General features: G+C 53.4%; 1 protein-coding gene across 4 annotated transcripts; it reads left to right on the plus strand.

Annotated features, from left to right (window-relative positions):
• Nucleotides 1–825: 825 nt before the first annotated feature.
• On the plus strand, nucleotides 826–14,156 carry LDB1 (LIM domain binding 1). 4 transcript variants are annotated; one of them, XM_030334244.1, is made up of 11 exons: nucleotides 826–949; nucleotides 9,052–9,154; nucleotides 9,277–9,321; nucleotides 9,441–9,516; nucleotides 9,619–9,721; nucleotides 9,895–10,067; nucleotides 10,553–10,675; nucleotides 10,904–10,987; nucleotides 11,080–11,203; nucleotides 11,408–11,556; nucleotides 12,286–14,156. In XM_030334244.1, exons 1-11 carry the CDS (start codon nucleotides 925–927, stop codon nucleotides 12,514–12,516), a joined length of 1,236 nt encoding a protein of 411 aa, XP_030190104.1. In that variant the 5' UTR covers nucleotides 826–924; the 3' UTR covers nucleotides 12,517–14,156. The 4 variants fall into 4 exon arrangements, with proteins under 4 accessions (XP_030190104.1, XP_030190105.1, XP_030190107.1 ...); XM_030334245.1 differs by having other exon boundaries at nucleotides 11,408–11,550; XM_030334247.1 differs by lacking the exon at nucleotides 826–949 and adding an exon at nucleotides 6,320–6,492.
• The last annotated feature ends 4,573 nt before the right edge of the window (nucleotides 14,157–18,729 follow it).

Below are 18,729 nucleotides of genomic sequence, written 5' to 3' on the forward strand. Positions count from 1 at the left end.
GAGGAGGTGAGTTGGGTTGCTACGGGAATTAGGATAGTGCTTTCCCCGCCCAGGTTGGGGTGGGGGGCACGATAAAGGCCCTCCGGAGTAAAACGGTAATCTCAGCAGAGAGCTTGGGCGGGGGTCGGCAGTCCCTTTTCCCTCCCAGAGCGTGGCCGGGGTGGAGGGAGAGCTACACCTCAGGCCCACCCTGGCTCCGCCTCCCCCAGTCCCAGCTCCCGCTCCCGCTCCGGCTCAGCTACGCTCCCAACTCGGAGGCACCCGGAGGACGGACACCGAGTGTGAGGCTTCGCCTCTCATTCCTCCCACCGCCCTCCCCCTCTGGGGTCTCTGCCTCCGTCTCCTTTTTTAAAAGCTGCGTCACATGCATGCCGTTCCCCGAACGCTCCCGGCCCCTTGCCGCCCGCCCGCCGCGCGGCGCACGCACGTCGTCGCTCGCTGCGCGCTCGCCCGGGTCACTTTGACACGGCTCTCCCCTCCCACTAGCAGGCAATTAGCATATTAATAAAGCCCAGCCCAGCCCGGCTGGGGCTGGAGAGCGGGCGCCTACGAGAGCTAGTGCGCGAGCGAACGCGGGAGGGAGAGGGGGGCGAGCGGCGGCGGCGTTGGCGGCGGGGAGGGCGGCGGGAGCGCACAGACACGCACACGCACACGCGCACACACGGACACACACTCCGGGGACGCACACCCGCGCGCGCACACGCAGAGGCAGCTCGCCTTCCTGCCTGGCTTCCTTCCTGTCTGCTCCGCGCCTGACAGGCCCCTCGCTGCAGCCAGGGGCCGCCCGCACCGGGCCGAGGCCGGGCCGGGCCGGCGGCGAGGGCAGCGGGGCCGCGGGCGGCGGCGGCGGCTCATGCCCGGCCTGTCCCCGAGCGGGGCGGGCACCGTGACTCGGCTGGGCCCCCAGCGGCGGGCGATGTGAAGATGTCAGTGGGCTGTGCCTGTCCTGGTGAGTGGGGCGCGCGGTCGCCCGGCCCCTCCCTCCCTAGCCCTCTCGGCAGATCCCTCACCCCTTGTTTGGCATGAACTTGTGTGGGGGGCGTCGATGGCACAGCGGAGGTCGGGGGCTCTGAGGGGTATAGCGGGCCTTAGTCCGGGGGAGGATTTTCCCCAACTGCAAATGCGCAGCAGCATAGAGGCAGGGGAGGGGGTGCTAGTGGAGGGGGGGAGAGAGAGAGCGAGAGAGTGTGAGTGTGTGTGTGTGTGTGTGTGTGTGTGTGTGTGTTTTGGTGGGGGAGGCTAATTGAGGAGGGGTTTGGGGGGCTGAAATTCCCAGAATTCCAGGGTGTTAGCCAATCAGAAGTGAGTTTGGACTTTTGACCCCCCCCTCAGGTCACCATAGAGTTTTGATTGGCTGGTTTGGGTTGCCCCCCCCTTCTTGCTGCCTATTCGCTTTTACATATCCTGTGATACCCCCCTCAGGGCTCTTTCTGAGGACTGTTTTTGGGAGGAGGGATTGGTTGGGGCCCATCTTGGTCCCCTCCAAATTTTCCTGCCTGTTGCCAGGGAAGGTTAGCCCTCCTGAGGGACGTGAGGTACTCTGGGGAGGGGGGGGGCTCAGATAATTGGGCCCTCAGGTCTGGCGTCTCCACCGTAGTGGGAGGGGGAAATGTGGCAGCTCCAGCAAGTTAGGAAATAAAGTGGTTTGTGGGAATTGAGTTGAGGGGAGCAGTACTTGACCTCAAAGTGAGAACTTGGGACAGGACTTAGGCCCAGATCCCCATCTCCCCAAAACGTTTACCAGCTCTTGCTAGTGACAGCCTGGGTCTGAGTTCTTTCCTGGGGAAGGAGAAGGTTGTACCTCACTGCCAGGAGAAAAGAGGGAGGCTATGTGACTGGAGAGGTGGTCTTCAGAGGGCCCCCAAACACTGTCTGTCCCCATTCTCAGGACTCTGGGTTCTTGCATTATGTTCAGGACCCCCTCTTGTCCCAGGCTGGAGTTAGCTTTATTCTGAAAGTCAGGTGTCCCAGGATCTAGCCTGGTTTGGATCCTTTGCTTCTCCACATGCCTTTTCTCTGGGAACCTCATACTCCACAACTGAACCCTTGCCACACACGGACGGACACACACACACACACACACACACACACACACACACCCGTCCCCAAGGGAAGCTGCCAGTGCGGAAGCTTCCTTGAAAATCATGTGACACAGGCCAAGCTGGGCTGGGCACACATTTAAAGTGCCTGCTGAGGCTGATGTTTAAGGGGCATGGGCCCAGAGGTAGGGCTAGTAGAGTCTGAGGATCCTGGAGTATCTGGGTGTGGGAACCCCTGACTCCTGCTTGTAGAGGGTGGGGAGGGGAGGAAAGGGAAGAGCTTGCCAAGCTGGAATCCTGCCTGGCACCATCATTCCTTCTCATACCAGCTTGGTGTGGATGTTTGTATGTGTATTTTCTTTATAATTGCCCTATGCTGGGTACCCCTTCAGATCCTTCCATGCTCGGAGTCCTCCTCATGGCCTTCATCCTCCATTACCACACATAAACATAGCAGAAACTAAGGCTGTGAACAAGCTAGAGGCCTGAGTCTTAAATTTTGATTCTTAGTTCCTACAAGTGGTGGGTAGGAGATGGGTATGGAAGGGTTGTCAGGTTGGAGGTAGATAAGAGGTTGTTCCTGAAGTTGGGGCAGGGTGCCTGGGTCCAGTAGGAGAAAGGATAAAGTTTCTCCCTCATTTTCTTTGGGAGCAGCATAGGGACAGGAAGAGGACCCATGCACAGAGATGTGCGTGAGGAGGGACAGCTTCAATCAGTGCCTCAAAACACATGTTCCTTTTGTGTGTCTGGGTGGCGTGGCTAGAGGAGAGGGGGCAAAAGATGGTTAAGAGTGGGGTCTTTTTTCCTTAATATGAAGAAGTCTTATGGGTTAATGCCACTGAGAATGGATGGAGGTTAGACTTCAAGGAGAACCAAATGGGGAGGGGACTGAGAGTGGCCTGGGGGTGGGGAATGTTAGGAGTTGGGAGTGAGGGAGGGGACCAGACTAGATGGATGGGTGGGAGCACATGGTTGAATACAAGGGCATCCTGGCAGCATGTACAGTACAGGCCCAAAGATCCACCCCCCAACTTGAGCAGGCCTGGGGTGGGGGCCGAGGCGCCCTGGCAGGCCGCCTGCCTGCTGCCTGCCTGCCTGTCTGAGTCTCTCCTTTGTGCTCTGCTGTCTCCCGGCTCCTCCTCCTCCCCCAGCCCAGCAGAGACAGCACATGCCCCACACATGTGACTGAAGGAAGCCAGAGCATACGCAGACCCACACACATGCACACACGGAAGGAAACACCACAAGATACACACACAGACACACACACAGACACACACACACAGACACACACACATATATACCCCCAGCTCCCATAGTGCTCCTGGGGTAGGTAATAGCTCCTGAAGCTTTGGTCAGGAGCAGGGAGAACCTCTGCTAAGGGGCATCACCCAGGCACGGCAGGTTGCTGAGGGGACCAGGGCCTGTCTGGGGCAGCATGTGGCTCAGAAGGGTTAAGGCAGGGAGGAGTAGGGGGAGGGGAGGAGGCAGCAGTGGTGGCGGCTGGGAGCCAGGAGAGGAGGATGGCAGAGCGCCAGGCCAACGGGAGGCCGGGCACAGACAAAGGAAGGGGGGCAGGCACACTGGAGGCCTGGGTCAGGGAGCCCCAGGGGCCCGGGCAGGGGGCAGTGCTGGTACCTTATCCTGTGGGTTGGGGCAGGCTGCTGCCCTTCAGAGTTCCCACCTCCAGGAGGGGTACTCTTCCTCTTCGCTCTTTCATCACCTTTGTTATTCTTTGCTGCTCTGCTTTCTCCCCACTGCCCCCCCATCCCCTCCCCTCCCTGCTCCACCAATTTTAGGGCCATCTAACTCAGACTTGCTTTCTTTAGTTGTACCTCTTCTGCTCCTGTGCAAATGGGGGAATTAAGTCAGAAATGAGAGAGGAGCAGCCTTGCTAGAAAAGGGGAACCAGAAGAAGGGCCCCGTTTTGAATGATGTGCCAGAGTCTTGATACATCTTGGTATTTAGGGGCCCTTGCTTCTGAAATTTGAGGAGACAAACTGGGGGTTCTGAGCTCTAGACTGGGGGCAGAAGCCCGAGCACACGCCCATCCCTCTTTCCCGTGTAGACAGTCATTTGGGGCTTGGAGTGGCCATTCCTTGGAGGGGGAAGGGAGTAGGAATGGTTGCAGTGCCCCAGGGCTGGGCTTGTATGAGTGGGGTTAGAAGGCCAGGGTTCCAGCTCAGGCCCTCCTGTCTCACTATAATCTGTTCGAGTGAGCATAATATTTGGCCCTGTATTCAGTAAGAATCTCTTGAGGTATGGCCTAGGAATGAACTTTGGAAAGTTTAAAGGCATGAAACAAACAACAGGAATTGTCCCGTAAGTGGAGGATAAGTGTAGTCATCCTAGAGTTGTGCTGTAAATTTGGGACTCAGTGGAATATTTCAGTTCCTGGTGGTTTCAATTCTGGGCAGAATGTTGCAGGGTCTGGCTGAATGTTATAGATTTCAGTATGTTTGTGAAAGCTGGAGCATATCATATGGCTAGACTGTGATGGAGAATGGTGTGCAGGTTTCAGGGAGGGTGGTTTATGGGGTTAGTCTCTGGGTAACAAATGGCCAGGGTGTGCACATAATAGTCTGTCACAGGTTCTGGAGGTATAATGCAGTTTGGGTGTGTGTATTGGGGTCCAAGGGCATGTGTCACAGGTCCCAGTGTGTAAAGAAGTCAAAGTATGTCATAGCCTATGTGTGTGTCCTGGGTTTGGGTTTATCTTGCATTTGAGGTATGTCGCAGGTTGAAGTGTGTATTAGGGACTGATTTATGTAAAAGTAAAATGAGTTTTTTACGTGAGGAGAATGTTCACAGAGCCAGATGCAATATTATTGCACAACCAGTGTGTCTATCATGAGAAACCTTGTCATGGGGCTGTGTGAATGTGGTTGGCACGGCAAGGTGGGGCATAGGGAACAGAGACTCAAATTGCAAAGAAGTAGGAAGGCTGTATGGCTGCACCCCCTCGTGTGTTGTGTGCTGTGGTGTGTGTGTGTGTTTCCCTTTTTCCTATGTGTCCAGGTAGTAGACCTGGACCACTACCCAAGTTTTGGAAACACCTCCTCTCTTGGGAATTCCCCCCCTTGCATTGGAGAACATGCTTTACTTCAGTAACCACATACCTTTTTTTTCCCCTGGAATGGTGGGAGGATTCAGCAGCAGACGAGGCCCTTTCTGGGGACCCTTGGATGGGCAAATTTGCCTTCCCCAGTTCTGACAGTGCCTCTTTCCCCTGCACCCACCTGACTCTTATGGTGGGGGTTAGGGAAAGGGGCTAGGAACTTAGCTGGGTTGAGGGCAGGGAGCCTGGAGTGCCCCCCTCCCTGCAATCACTGTTTACAGGTTGAAGCAGAGTGTGGCTCTGTCAAAAATAACCCCTTGGAGGTTTCCCCCAGCTGCTCTGGGATTTCACCAGGGGCTGAAGCCCAGGGTGGCAGCTCAGGCCAACCTTCAACCCCAGAGATCACAGGGGAGAGGAAGAGAGATTTGGGGGACATTGGGGAAGCAGTTTGAAGATACTGGGAGTCTCCAGGGAGGAGAGCACTCCTCTCCATCCCTGTCAGTGGCTCCAGCCCTCCTGCTCACCCCTGAGCACCAAGCTTGGGGCTGGGATGGGGGCATTTCAATTCCTGGCCCCACACACCTCCCCTCCATCCAGGTCTCTCCCCAGGCCCAATCTGTTCTGTCTCCATCTCTCCCTCCCATCTCTCTCGGTCTCTGTCTCTCTTTTGTTTTTCTCAGCAGTCCTCCCTGCCTGCCTCCGTCTCTCCCTCCCTCCCTCTCTCTCTCCCTCTTCCTCTTTCCTCGCAGGGAGGGGGCGGGGCCAGTGGGGGCAGCTCCACCCTCCGCCCGCCCTGGGGCCTCATTCTGAGAGAGGCTCGGAGAGCGGAGAGCGAGCGGGGAGGGAGGGCTAGAAAGGGAGAAAAGGCAGGGAGCCGGCGGGCGCTGCGTGTGTCTGTGCGTGTGCAAGTGTGAGTGAGTGTGAGTGCTGGGCCCTGTCTCTCCTGGTGCCCTGGCGGAGGGGCCTGGTGGCCTGGGGAGGGCGGGCGGGCTGCTTGGAGGCAGAGGCAGCGAGAGGCGGCGGCGGGGAGAGCCGAAGAGGAGGAGGAGGAGAGAGGAAAGAGCGGAGCAGCCATTGTTGAGGGAAACCTTGCAAACAAAGAAGGCTCCGGACTCCCCGCGGCCCCCCGCCCCCCAGGCCGGCCCCCTGGCCCCTAGCCCCCGGCCCAGTGGCCATTGTAACTTTCCCCCGGGGCTGTGGCCGCCGCGGGGCGGGCCGAGGCTGTGTGTGCGAGTCTTTGTGCGGGCCCGCGGAGTGGAGCTCTCAGCCAGGCCTGCCTGTCCCACTTGGGACATGAGCGGCTGAAGTTGGCCCCCTCAGCCCTCACCCCTGCCAGGGCTCCGCTGGGCTTCCAGCCACTCCCTGCACCTCTCTTGGCCCCCTCAGTTCTCCCAGGTAAGTCTGGGCACCGTGCAAGCCTGTTGGGGGTGGGCGGAAGATCCTGGGTCTGGCCCAGGCCTGGTATGCTAGCTGGGGCAGAGGTGCCCCAGCTCAGAGAGGCCAGGGCTCTCCGGCTTGTTGACCTGTGGTCAGCCCCCAAAGGAAGGGGGCCTGCCCTCAGGTCAGGCTGGTTACCATGGAAATGCTCAGCTGGAGGTGCCCCCCTCAGCCCCAGGATGCAGCTTCCATCCTGAGAAACTTTACTAGTTCTGGGCTCTTCCTCTCTTCTCCCTCCTCCTGAGGGCTCCCAGATTGCTTGGGGATGGGGGGGTGTATGTGTGACTCCGAGGCTGATGACACATCCCCTTCACCCCCACCCCCACCTTGCTCTCTCTACCCCTGTTGCTGGGGACAGGCAGTAACAGGGACAGATGGTCTGGGTGATGTTCCCTCCCCTTCTCTTCTCACTCCCAAGCCCTTGTGCTGGGGCTACTGGGAGTTGCTGTGGCTCTGGAGAGATGCTGAGTTTGTGTCCATTCACTGGAGGTATAAATAGAGGCCTCAGAGCTTCAGGCTTTAGCTCTTCAGAGCTGTTCCCCAGCCCCAGGCAATGTTTGTCAGGTCTCTGGTGACAGAAATTGAAGCTCTGAAACTTTTTTCATAATCAGAGAGGAACCCAGGTGTGCTTCCTCCCTTCTGAGGGTCCTGAGCTGACACATTTCTTCAGATAGCCCTGAGACTGTGGGGCAGGGCCAGTGATGCCTTTAGGGAAAGGATGGCTTCCTTAGGGGGCAAGGGCAAGGTCTGGTAATCTAGACTCTTGGGTACATTGACTAGACCCAGCCTCTGGTAGACTTTGGGAGTTTGGGCTTCCTATGTGGCCTTAGTATACCTGTCTGTGGAGTGGGGAGACTTGGAGCTGGGTGGCACTGTCTCTTTCCTAAGGATACAGGCTCCTCATTCAGTCCAAACTGGCATGTGAAGGTTGTGTGTGCTGTGCTGGGAGCATGTGGATGTGGCCTGCGAGAGAGCATGAACGGGGCAAGGGCCTGTTGCAGCCACCCTGATCCTGCCTGGGGCTGCTGGGTTCCAGCTCTTGGTAGGCATGTTGGAACGAGCTGAGGGTGGAAGCCTGCTAGGCAGGATGAGGCACACGCGTGTGCAGGCACACACAAGCTTTGAGTCTTGGCACCTTCAGGAACTGTGTAGTGTAAGCCCCTCTGGGACCCTCCGTTTGCCCATATTGTGAGGAGGGGGCCCTGGAGAGATAATTAAATGATGTGTGTTGGCACAGGGTCTTCCTTTGTCTCTTTCCCCTAAGGAACAAAATAGATTTTGTATTTAATTTGGGGAGGGGGCTTAGATACGGCCAATATGGCTGCCCTTCAAATGCAAACAAGTTTTGGGGTGGCTAGGAAGCACCTATGACTGGGTTTAGAACCTTTGGTGCTGTGTCTCAGTTTCCCTTCCTATCTGGTTGGGAGGGGGAAAATAGAATTGTAGGGGTGCCTGGCTCGTACCCAACTATGAATGTAATACTTCTTCTAGTCAGGAAATAGTATACCAGGAACAGTGTGCTGCTCATTGAGGTGGAGAGGTGACACATGTGCACATACACAGAGACACGTGAGCAGAGACCCCTGTCTAGTTACCACTTGCCTCCTAGACTAAGCCCCCTGGAGCCTAGATTTCCTCCTTTCGAGACCTAGGTTTGTAAGTAGAGTGGAATCCATTGGAGGCCTGTCTATCTCCCTCCCCCACTGCAAGTCTCAGAAGTGAGAGGAGGTTGAGGCTTTGGGTTTCTGGTTTGGAGACAATACTAGACCCATGGTAGCTGTGGGGGAGGGGGCTGGGCTGATAAGGGAGTGGCCGTTGGTGGGGGAGGCAGAAGGCCCAACTGGTTATCTGGTGGGAGGCACCCAGCAGGCACCCACTCCCCTTTATCTTTCTATCCCCTGCCCTCCTGAGACCCTGGGGGTGGAGGAGGGGCAGGGAGTTGGCAAAATCCCGGTTCCGGTTCCGTTCCCCAAGCTTGGTCTCCAGAGGGCATTAGAGGGGTGGAAATACTATAGGATATGGGAATCAGATCTGGGCTCAAGTCCTAGCTCTGCCAATTGCTACCTCTGTGATCTTGGCAAGTCCCCTCGAGCTTTCCGTTGCCTCATCTGTAAAATGGGGATTTTATAGTTGACCCTGCTACCTCACAAGGTTGTTGTGATGAGTGAACAATACTAGGTGGATGTAAAGGGAATTTATCAAAATTAAATTCTAATGTTTGGATATTCATTTTTTCTATGGTGTTGACATTTCTTTGCTGCTTCAATTCTATCATCCAGGGCTCAGCACATGAAGAAATGGGGTCTTGGGTATTAGGGCTGAGTACTTCTAGTTTCATAATAAAATAAAATTGGAGGCAGATTTAGAAGCAGAGGTAGGTGTTCCATAGGGTAGTCCCCCTCCCCTAGTCCACCCACTTTGGGTGCTCTGGAAGACCAGTCCCTTTCCACACAATCTAGTAGACTTCCAGGAAAGCTCCCTGGGACTCAGGGCACCACTTCTCTTTTTCCCTTCTAGGTTGTTCCTCAAAGTCATTCAAGCTGTACTCGCCGAAGGAGCCCCCGAACGGCAACGCCTTCCCTCCTTTCCATCCCGGCACCATGCTAGATCGGGATGTGGGGTTAGTCTTATCTACTTCCCATCCCTTCTCCAGATGGGATCCTGCCTGAAAGGGGGAGGGAGTGACACCCCCAATAATTCCTGTCTTCCACTCCCATTCTCATAGCCTCTTCCCTTACACAGCCCAACTCCCATGTACCCGCCTACATATCTGGAGCCCGGGATTGGGTAAGTGGAGTCCAGTGAGGAGGGAGGTGCTTTCCATTACATGGGGGAAGGCAGAAGTGGGGGTGGGGTGGAGTGGGGAGACCCTCTTTCTACTGACCTCCCTTCTTCACTTTTCCCAGGAGGCACACACCATATGGCAACCAAACTGACTACAGAATATTCGAGCTTAACAAACGGCTTCAAAACTGGACAGAGGTATGGCTAGGGGAAAGCGGCTGGGAAGGGGGAGGGCCGTCTGGGAACCCCTGGGATGTCTTCTGACATACACACACAAACACATCTTCCTGTGCTCCTTAGGAGTGTGACAATCTCTGGTGGGATGCTTTCACAACTGAGTTCTTTGAGGATGATGCCATGTTAACCATCACTTTCTGCCTGGAGGATGGACCAAAGAGATATAGTGAGTGGCCTTTGGGGGTCCTGCTGGTTCTGCTATGAGAGCATATACTTCCTATGTCCTTCTAAGGACTGGGAGTAGGTATTTGTCTCCGGGGATCTGTCTTGGCAGTTAGGGCATCTGCCTGACCCTCTTACAAGTCCTTCTGTTCTAATGAGTTTGTCCCATCTCTACAGCCATTGGCCGGACCTTGATCCCACGCTATTTCCGCAGCATCTTTGAAGGGGGTGCTACGGAACTGTACTATGTGCTTAAGCACCCCAAGGAGGCATTCCACAGCAACTTTGTGTCCCTTGACTGTGACCAAGGCAGCATGGTGACGCAGCATGGCAAACCCATGTTCACCCAGGTCAGCAACCCAGCTGGATGTGGAATACTGAAGCACCTGGGTTTGATTCCCCTCCTTTCTCCCAAAATGTACTCAGCTGTTCCCTAGGGAGGCAAAAGGGGAAGTGGCAAGACCAGAAGGCAGGGGCGGGCATGGTGCAACATCCATCAGATGCTTACTAAGTTTGTACATGACAGTTTTCTGGGCTGCAGGGGCACACCAGTGAATGAGAGCCTGCCCTCATAGAGTTTATAGCAGATGAGTGTATCACTAGCTACTTGGGAAGAGGACAAGGGTCTGTTAAGCATTTCCACTTTGTGTGTGTATGTGTGTAAGGGCCAGGGGTGTGACAGGTAGATGAGGGAATGGTCTTTGTCAGTTATGCACCCAGATTTATGTGCAAGTGGCAGAAGTGTGTTCAGTGGGAGAGTTGTGAGCAAACGGGAGAGCAGGTATATTTTCAGGCACGTGGGGAGAGGGCAGAGATGTGACAAGCTTGTCTCCAGGTGTGTGTGGAGGGCCGGTTGTACCTAGAGTTCATGTTTGACGACATGATGCGGATAAAGACGTGGCACTTCAGCATCCGGCAGCACCGAGAGCTCATCCCCCGCAGCATCCTTGCCATGCATGTGAGTTGTGGGCAAGACCCAAAATGCAAGGGTGAGGGCAGGCAGTGGGAAGAATGGATGGAATAAGGTCTGCCATTTCCTGACAGTGACCTCAGAGGGTTAGAGTATCTCCATCTGAAAAATGGGTTTCATAACAGCCCCTCTTCTCTCTCTGGAGTGTCATGAGGCTCAGTGATAGGGCAGGTGAGCAGATGCAACCCAGGTTCTAGTCTTTTTCTCCCCATCTAGGCCCAGGACCCCCAGATGTTGGATCAGCTCTCCAAAAATATCACCCGGTGTGGGTTGTCCAATTCCACTCTCAACTACCTCCGAGTGAGTCCTTGATCACCCAGTTTCTGCCCCATCCCATTTGGAGTCAGCTCCATGTCTCTCTCCTGACAAGCCACCTCCTCATCTCCCCCCAGCTCTGTGTGATACTCGAGCCCATGCAGGAGCTCATGTCCCGCCACAAGACCTACAGCCTCAGCCCCCGTGACTGCCTCAAGACCTGCCTTTTCCAGAAGTGGCAGCGCATGGTAGCACCCCCCGGTGAGTGCCTTGCACCTGCACCTGCTCTAACCAGGATCTGATGAAGCTCCCCAACGCTCTCTCTCTGTCTCCTCATGAAGCCCCTTTCTCACTCCTGGGTCTGCAAGATTGGGATCAGGGTAGGCTCAGGCTCCTTAGGAGCCAGAATTGGGAACAAGGGACCCAGGGCCTTGCCCTTCCTGAGTCTCCTTTTCCTTGGCACAGCGGAGCCCGCGCGGCAGCAGCCCAGCAAACGGCGGAAACGAAAGATGTCAGGGGGCAGCACCATGAGCTCGGGGGGTGGCAACACCAACAACAGCAACAGCAAGAAGAAAAGCCCAGCCAGCACCTTCGCCCTCTCCAGCCAGGTACCTGTAAGCATCTCGGCTTTCTTCTCTCTTCTGGGCTGCCCTACTGCTGACCCCTGACCCCTGACCCTGTCCCAGCCTGAGCTCACTAGCAGGCATAGAAGCAAAAACAGTTTTTCCTGGTGTAATGTGCCAGCATGAGCTGGCTCCTGTCACTGATGAGAGTCCTTGTCAGTCAAATGCCATGGTTGTGATCACAGACTCAGACAGAACATAGGACATAAAGGGACAGAGACAGCCATGAGAACATTTGGGTGTTCAGGATAGACAGCTTAGGGGCACACATACCATCAGAGACCCACACACTCACACTGACAGAGGGACACATAAATTTGAACGTGTGCGAATCTAGAATACACATATGTACATGCACACGCTTTCCCCATTGGTGTTTTTCTTTTTTTTTTCTTTTAATCTGCTCCCTCCCTATTATATGTGGACAGAAGTTTAGGAGCCCCCCTGAAGTTTGGGGGAGATGAACTAGGGAGCTAGGGGAGTATTGACTTCTAGAATCTAGTACGTGTGGGTCAAAGCCTGTGATGCTCTGCAGCCCTTCAGTGGGAAGGATTCCAGGGGCTGAGGGTGTCAGAGGATTTGGGGTTTTAAACTTGGGTATGAGAAGGGGTTGGGGGTGTTGAGTTTCCTGGGTGGGTATTGGGGCTCTGGGGGTATCTGCTGCCCTGGGCCGGGCGAGCCCCTGCCCCGATTATGTTTGGGGACCTCCGCCACTCTCAGGATGTGATGGTGGTGGGGGAGCCCACCCTGATGGGCGGGGAGTTCGGGGACGAGGACGAGAGGCTCATCACCCGGCTGGAGAACACCCAGTTTGACGCGGCCAACGGCATTGACGACGAGGACAGCTTTAACAACTCCCCCGCCCTGGGCGCCAACAGCCCCTGGAACAGCAAGCCTCCATCCAGCCAAGAAAGCAAATCGGAGAACCCCACGTCACAGGCCTCCCAGTAAAGGCCTTTCCATGGCCACCCAGCACTCTGCCTGCCTGCCCCACCCCTCGCAGCCCCAGGGAGCAGAAGACAGAATGAAGAGACTGAGCATCTAAAATGGGCAGCCTCCATCCACCCACTTCAGGGAGGAACTGGACTCGCTGGGGGCAGGTGCCAAGATTTGCCCCCCAGTGGCCCTGGGCTGGGCCTGGCCTCTGCAGAGCCTTTTTGGGGGAAGGGGGTACTCATGTGGATGCCAACATGGACCCTGGGCCTCTGAGAAATGTCCTGATCACCCCCCAGGGCATTTGCATCCATCCTCACCCCAGGTTCTGGGTTCCCAATCCTCCTGACTTCACCCCCTTCAAGCCTGGGGTTGTCAATTCCACAGCCCTTAGGGACTTAAAATTATGGGGCTTGGTTGAGTGCCCCTTTCCTAAACCTTCCCCTAGGTGGCTGGTAGTAGAGGGGTGAACCTCTGGCTCCTCCCTGCAGCCACCTATCCCAGCTCCCAAGTTTTTTAAAAAATAATATTATTAAAAATGTAAGTTTAAAAAAAAAGTCACACATGTACCCCCTCTTCCCCTTATTGAAAGTCCAGCTACCTCCCTACTCCAGGCAAATCCGGGGCTTAGGGCCCACGTGGAGGTGAGTGTGGGGTGTGGGGGGGTATGCATTAACATTTTATACAGTTTGAGAGCTTCAGACCAAGGAGATACTTTGCCATCTCTCTTCCCTTTTCCTCTGGGTGACTGGAGTTGGGGAAGGCATGCCTTGGGGTAGGGGGCCGTTGATGGCCTCACCTTTGTGACAACCCCCTGCTGTTGTCTCTGTCTTCCCATCCTCCAGGACTCTGGCCTGCCCTCCTAGTGCTTGTGACTCCCTCCCAGCCCCATCCCCCTCCCCCATGGTGTGTATATTCTTTACAAGTCCTCCACTAGAGCAGCTGTCTTGGATGGGGGGAAGGGAGGCTCCCTCCCTTAGGAAGTGTGGAGGGAAGGGAGCAACCTTGTTTGTTGCTGTTTTTTTTGTTTTGTCTCAGTTGGGCAGGCATGGGATGGAGGGGGAGGGGCTCGTCCACTCTCTCCAGCACTCTCTTTCCCCAACTCCTCAAACTGTGTATCTGGTCCTCCCCTGTCCTCCACAGAGGGGAAGGAGCCACTGAGGATGGCCCAGCTCTAAGCCCACCTGGGAGCAATAGACCTGTGTCCCCCAGCTGAAGTAAAGGTCTTCATCTCCAATATCCCTTCCATCCCTTTCCTCATAGAAGGGAGTGGGGAAGCAGCCAGGATCCTCAGCTCTATTTCACAGTTGGACACACGGATGCTCTGGGCCCAGGGTGAGGCCAGGAGCAGGGTCCCGTGGGTCTGGGCCCAGCTCTGTGGCTTCGCTGCCTTTTCCTGTGGCCAGTTCCAGAAGTGTTAGCACCACCTCTCTCCCCACTCTTCCTTCTGGATTCTCGGGTCCCCCACACCCAGTTTCCTTAACTCCAGCTGCCACTGTTGGAAGGGTATTGTGTCAGGAGCTGAGGGGTGGGGTGGGGAAGATGGATGTCCCACCCCCAAATGTAATGCCTTTTTTTTTTTTTTTTTTTTTTTTTTTTTTTTTTTTTGGGCCATTTGAGTCATGTATGGTACCGATCAATAAAGAGACTTTTTGGTTTGAGAGTGTCTTGGTTGGTCATTGCTGCCTAATAACCACTAAGTTCCAGGCAGTCTTTTCTCCCTCCTTCATGCAGTCCCTTAGGGACCATGACTGGTCCCTAAGACCAGTCATTGGAAAGGAGGTAGGAATTAAGCTTGTGGATCCCCCTTCAGTCTCATCTCACAATGCCCCTCACTCTTCCACCGTTGCTCCTCCTGTCCCAGGCTGGCCCTGTCTCCCTCAAAAGTTGACTTTTCCACCCTCTGGGGCTGTTGTTCCTTGCCCCTAACCGTCCTGGCTGCCAGACAGGTGGCCCTGAGGCAGGGTTCCTGGGATAGAAGGCCTTGGATCAGGCTTTTGGAGGGGGAGGGATCCTTGCGGAGGAGGGCGCTTGGGTTTGAGGAGCTTTGGGTGGTTAGAATGACTGGGAGACTTGGTCCTATTTTTGATAGATTCCTGCCCCTATCCAGCCTCCAGCCTCCTGCTCCTATCGGGCCCAGCCCAGCTGAGCTGTCTGAACTAGGATTCCCTGGTGTTAGGTCTTGGGTGGGGAAGTAAGAGTAGCTTGATTGATTGTACCCTTGCTGACTTTGGGTGGGGACACAGGAGGATGCCTGAAAACGGTTGCTAGGAGGCAGCCTGAAGTTCCTTAGGTGGAAGGAAGAATAGGGTGCTTTCCAGATTCCTTTCCAGGTGTTTACTCCCCCGGCCCCAAGTCCCCTCCTCTCCCACCACTAAAGAAGATTGGCAAGACAGGGAAACCCTGCTGTGGATTGGGGACGGGATCTTAGCACCTACCAAATCCCCCTATCCAGACTCCCATTTTCATCCCAGGGAGGGGAATTGGGCCTTTCAGACTATTCCCCCACTAAATTCTCTGGATTTGAAGCAAGTCCTCATAGATGTGTACCTCTACCCTCACCTCCCCAGCTGGCAGGAAGAAACCAGAGGAAAGGACTACATGGCCCATTCCACCCCTCTCCAATCCATATGGTTACCTTGGCCCTGCCCTGCTGCCAGCCCAGCTCCTCATTGCCCATTGCCTTAGAACCCCAAAGGCTTGCATTTGTGCACATGCCCACTTCACTCCTCTGCAGGCCTGACCTGATGGAAGGACATTGACCAGCCCGCTGCTACCACCAACTTACCCTGGGAGTGCTAGGTAACACCTACCTGTGGTGTGTCTGCTTTTGTAACTAGGTGTACATCTGGCTTTCTTGCCTGAGTGTGTGCCAGGGTATGTATGTGACTGGGCTGGGAGAGGGCTTGGATATGGGTGTGTAAGGAAGCATTGCATGTGTGAATATGTATGTCGGCTTGTCTATGCATTTGTTTGTGGGATGTGTCTTGGTGGATTCATTAATTCAGCTAATATTCATTGAGCCCTCTCTAGGTGCAAGGCCAAACTTTAGGTACTAGAGAGATGGTGCTGAACAAAGCAGAAAGGTGTGACTACTGGGTGTGAATGAGAGGCTACAAGTACATAAATAAGAATATGTTGTTGAATGTGTGGCTTGGCAGTATTGTGTTGGGTTATGGGGTTGCTGGGCCAGGAATTGTGTGACAAGGTTCATATCCTGTATGTGTGGCGTGTGTGGGTGTGTGGGTGTTTGTGTTTTGGAAGAGGCAGTGTTCTAGCGAAAAGGTAGATTGTCAGGCCTGGACTCTGCCCTGCTTGGTGGAAGGGAGTGAGTCAGAGAGACAGGGGAACCCACTTTTTAAACTCAGGAAGCATAGTGGCCGGCGACTTCCTCTGGAGCCCCAGATCTGGCTCCTCCCTGTTTGCCTCAGCAGCCCCTCTGGGGAAGACCTTGGTCTGGAGGAATTGCTAGGGTTGGGGAAGGAAAAGGCGCTTTAAGGCCCAGCCTCAGGTCCCAGCATGATCCTGAAAAATTTGTTTCAGCCCAACTGTGTACCCCAGCCAGCCCCAATGCAGACACAGGCCCTCACCCTGAGACCCCCTAGCTCAGCCTGAGCCCAGCTTCCTCCCCATGTTTCCTATTCTAACTCAATCCAACCTGACCTCCAGCCCCTTTGTTAGGAGTTCCAGCACAATCTCCAGTACCTCTTTTATACTCTTAGCCCAGTCCAGCCTGACCTCTAACCCCTTCCCCAAAGGTAAGATTCCAGCCCAGCCAGCCCTGTCTGGTTCCATCTAACCCCAGATCCCTTCCCATAAAGTGAAAAGCTCTTAAACTGTTCCCCTAGGGCCTTCCCTAACCTTTATTTCACAAAATAGGGCCTTATCTTAGGGACTGTAGAAGTTCAGGTGAGGGTACAGGATTGGAACTACAGCCTGGATGAAGAAGGGATGAGCAGGGAAAGCAGGCAAAGGAATTACAAAAAGTGCTGAGAATGGCCCGGGAGTGTTCTGGGCCAGGCTGAAAGGAAAGGGATATATAAGAAGTTTTGATTCAGCAGCCCCCTAGTTCCAAGCTGAACTTCAACGATGCTGGGTTTGACCACTGATGGTCCCAGCTCCCCAGTATCCAGAATATTTACGACTCTCTACCGTGTGGCCACAGCCTCATCTCTCAGGACTCAATTCTGAGGCTCCTCCCCACCTCCCAACCCCACCCTGAGGTCTTTGACAAAGCAGAACAGGAAATGAGTGGAAGCCTACTCACCTGCAGTTCTTAGACTGGGGAGTGGGGGAAGCTGGATAGGAATGGAAGCTGCCCCACATCTCTAGGTTCCTACTCCAGCCTTGGGAATGGTCCATTTTCCCACCAATTCCGGGACCCTTTTCCTGAAGTAGCCAAACCCTGGATTACTCCCCTCCCTGCTGCCCCACCGGCTCACTTCTGCAGGAGGAGAACCTAGAGACTGTCTCTGGAGAAAAGACCCCACAGAGAGGATTGAGGTAGAAGAATCTTTTCCCCATTGCTCCCAAACAAGTAAGTCTGTCTGGAGAAGGTAAGCATAATTTCTCCCCTTTTCCTTTAAAGATGTCAGATGCACAGAGTTAGATTAATCATGACTTTGGTTCATGACACATTCTTTTCATTTCTTCATGCACAAGACACATTTATTTATTTAGAACACTGTCCTCAAAACTCATCACACGAAAGTGAAGACCTTGGCAATAACTGAAATCTGTGGTCCATCCCCATCCCACTCCCCTCCCCTCCCATCATTCTGTCATTCTTTTATCCTTTTTATATATTTATCTTCACTATACATACAGATTTCCCCCACTATCTGAAAGTAGAGCATTCCTATGAAACCTGTAACATGAAATGGTGTAAAGCAAAGAAGCAATTACCATTAATTTATATGGAAAACATTTTGAGCATTCCCAGACTCAGAAAATAAGACTCACACTCAGGCTTTTCTGATACCCCAGGACACATCTTGCTAAGGGACGCACAAAATAGAGATAAAGCACAAATGCTCAGACACAGTTCAAACCTGTGGAGGTTTGGTGCAGAGATGCTGAGTGTCGTTCCCAGGAACCGAGCTTCTTGGTGGGGCCACTCTTGTTGCTCTGGGTGTGTGTTGCCTCTGTAATGGCTTACTGCAAAACAAACGCTGAACTCTCTTTTTTCCTTTTTTCATAAAAGTGAAAATCTTCTTCAGATTTTTTTGTTATTGAAAATAGGTCCTAATGTAGGTCTTTCATAAAAGCGAAGTGGTATAACATGAACTTTTTTTTTAACATGAACTTTTGAAAATCGGGCAATACTTGTATTCCTAAAACTTTTTTTTTTTTTAATGTTAGGTTTTTTTTTTAACTTATTATAAGGAAATACTGCTATATATAATTTTTGGCAGCTTATTATTTTTACATAGTATTATATTGTAAGGTTCCTATTATGTATTGCTGCGGTTCGTCTTGAGGTCTGTGTAATATTCTATGGTAGGACTATACCACAGGTCTTCATTCTTCTGTCACTGGACATTTGGGTTGTTTCTAGGATTTTACTATCATGAAGAGCACTTCTATGAATGTTTTTGTTCCTATTTTCTTTTTTTTTTAAATTTTTTCTAATATTCATTTTTGAGAGAGAGAGAGAGAGAGAGAGCACAAGCAGGGGAGGGGCAGAGAGAGAGGGAGACACAGAGTCTGAAACAGACTCCAGGCTCTGGGCTGTCAGCACAGAGCCCGACATGGGGCCTGAACCCACGAACCATGAGATTATGACCTGAGCTGAAGTCCAGATGCCCAACCAACTGAGCCACCCAGGTGCCTCTATTTTCTATTGTACATGTGAAGAGTTTTTCCTGGTTATATATTTAGATATGATCTCTGCAAACTCCTGTTTGCAACTCTGAAGCCTATGTCTGAGTGCGTTCACTATGGCAGAGGGTCTAAGGTTAACTTGGATTAAAGTTCAAGTATGTGTTGAGTACCTGCTATATAAACCACTTTGTCTATTTCTTCATTCAGCAGTCAAGATGCTGTTGAGCATCTACAACATGCCGGGAACTAGAGATAGAACAGTGAACAAGACAACTTAGCACATAAAGTTGAGCGAGGAAACATTTTTAAAAAATTTTTTAATATTTATTTATTTATTTTATTTTTTTAATGTTTATTTTTGAGACAGAGAGAGACAGAGCATGAATGGGGGAGGGGCAGAGAGAGAGG

This window comes from Lynx canadensis, chromosome D2 (assembly GCF_007474595.2).
Source record: "Lynx canadensis isolate LIC74 chromosome D2, mLynCan4.pri.v2, whole genome shotgun sequence".
NCBI lineage: Eukaryota > Metazoa > Chordata > Mammalia > Carnivora > Felidae > Lynx > Lynx canadensis.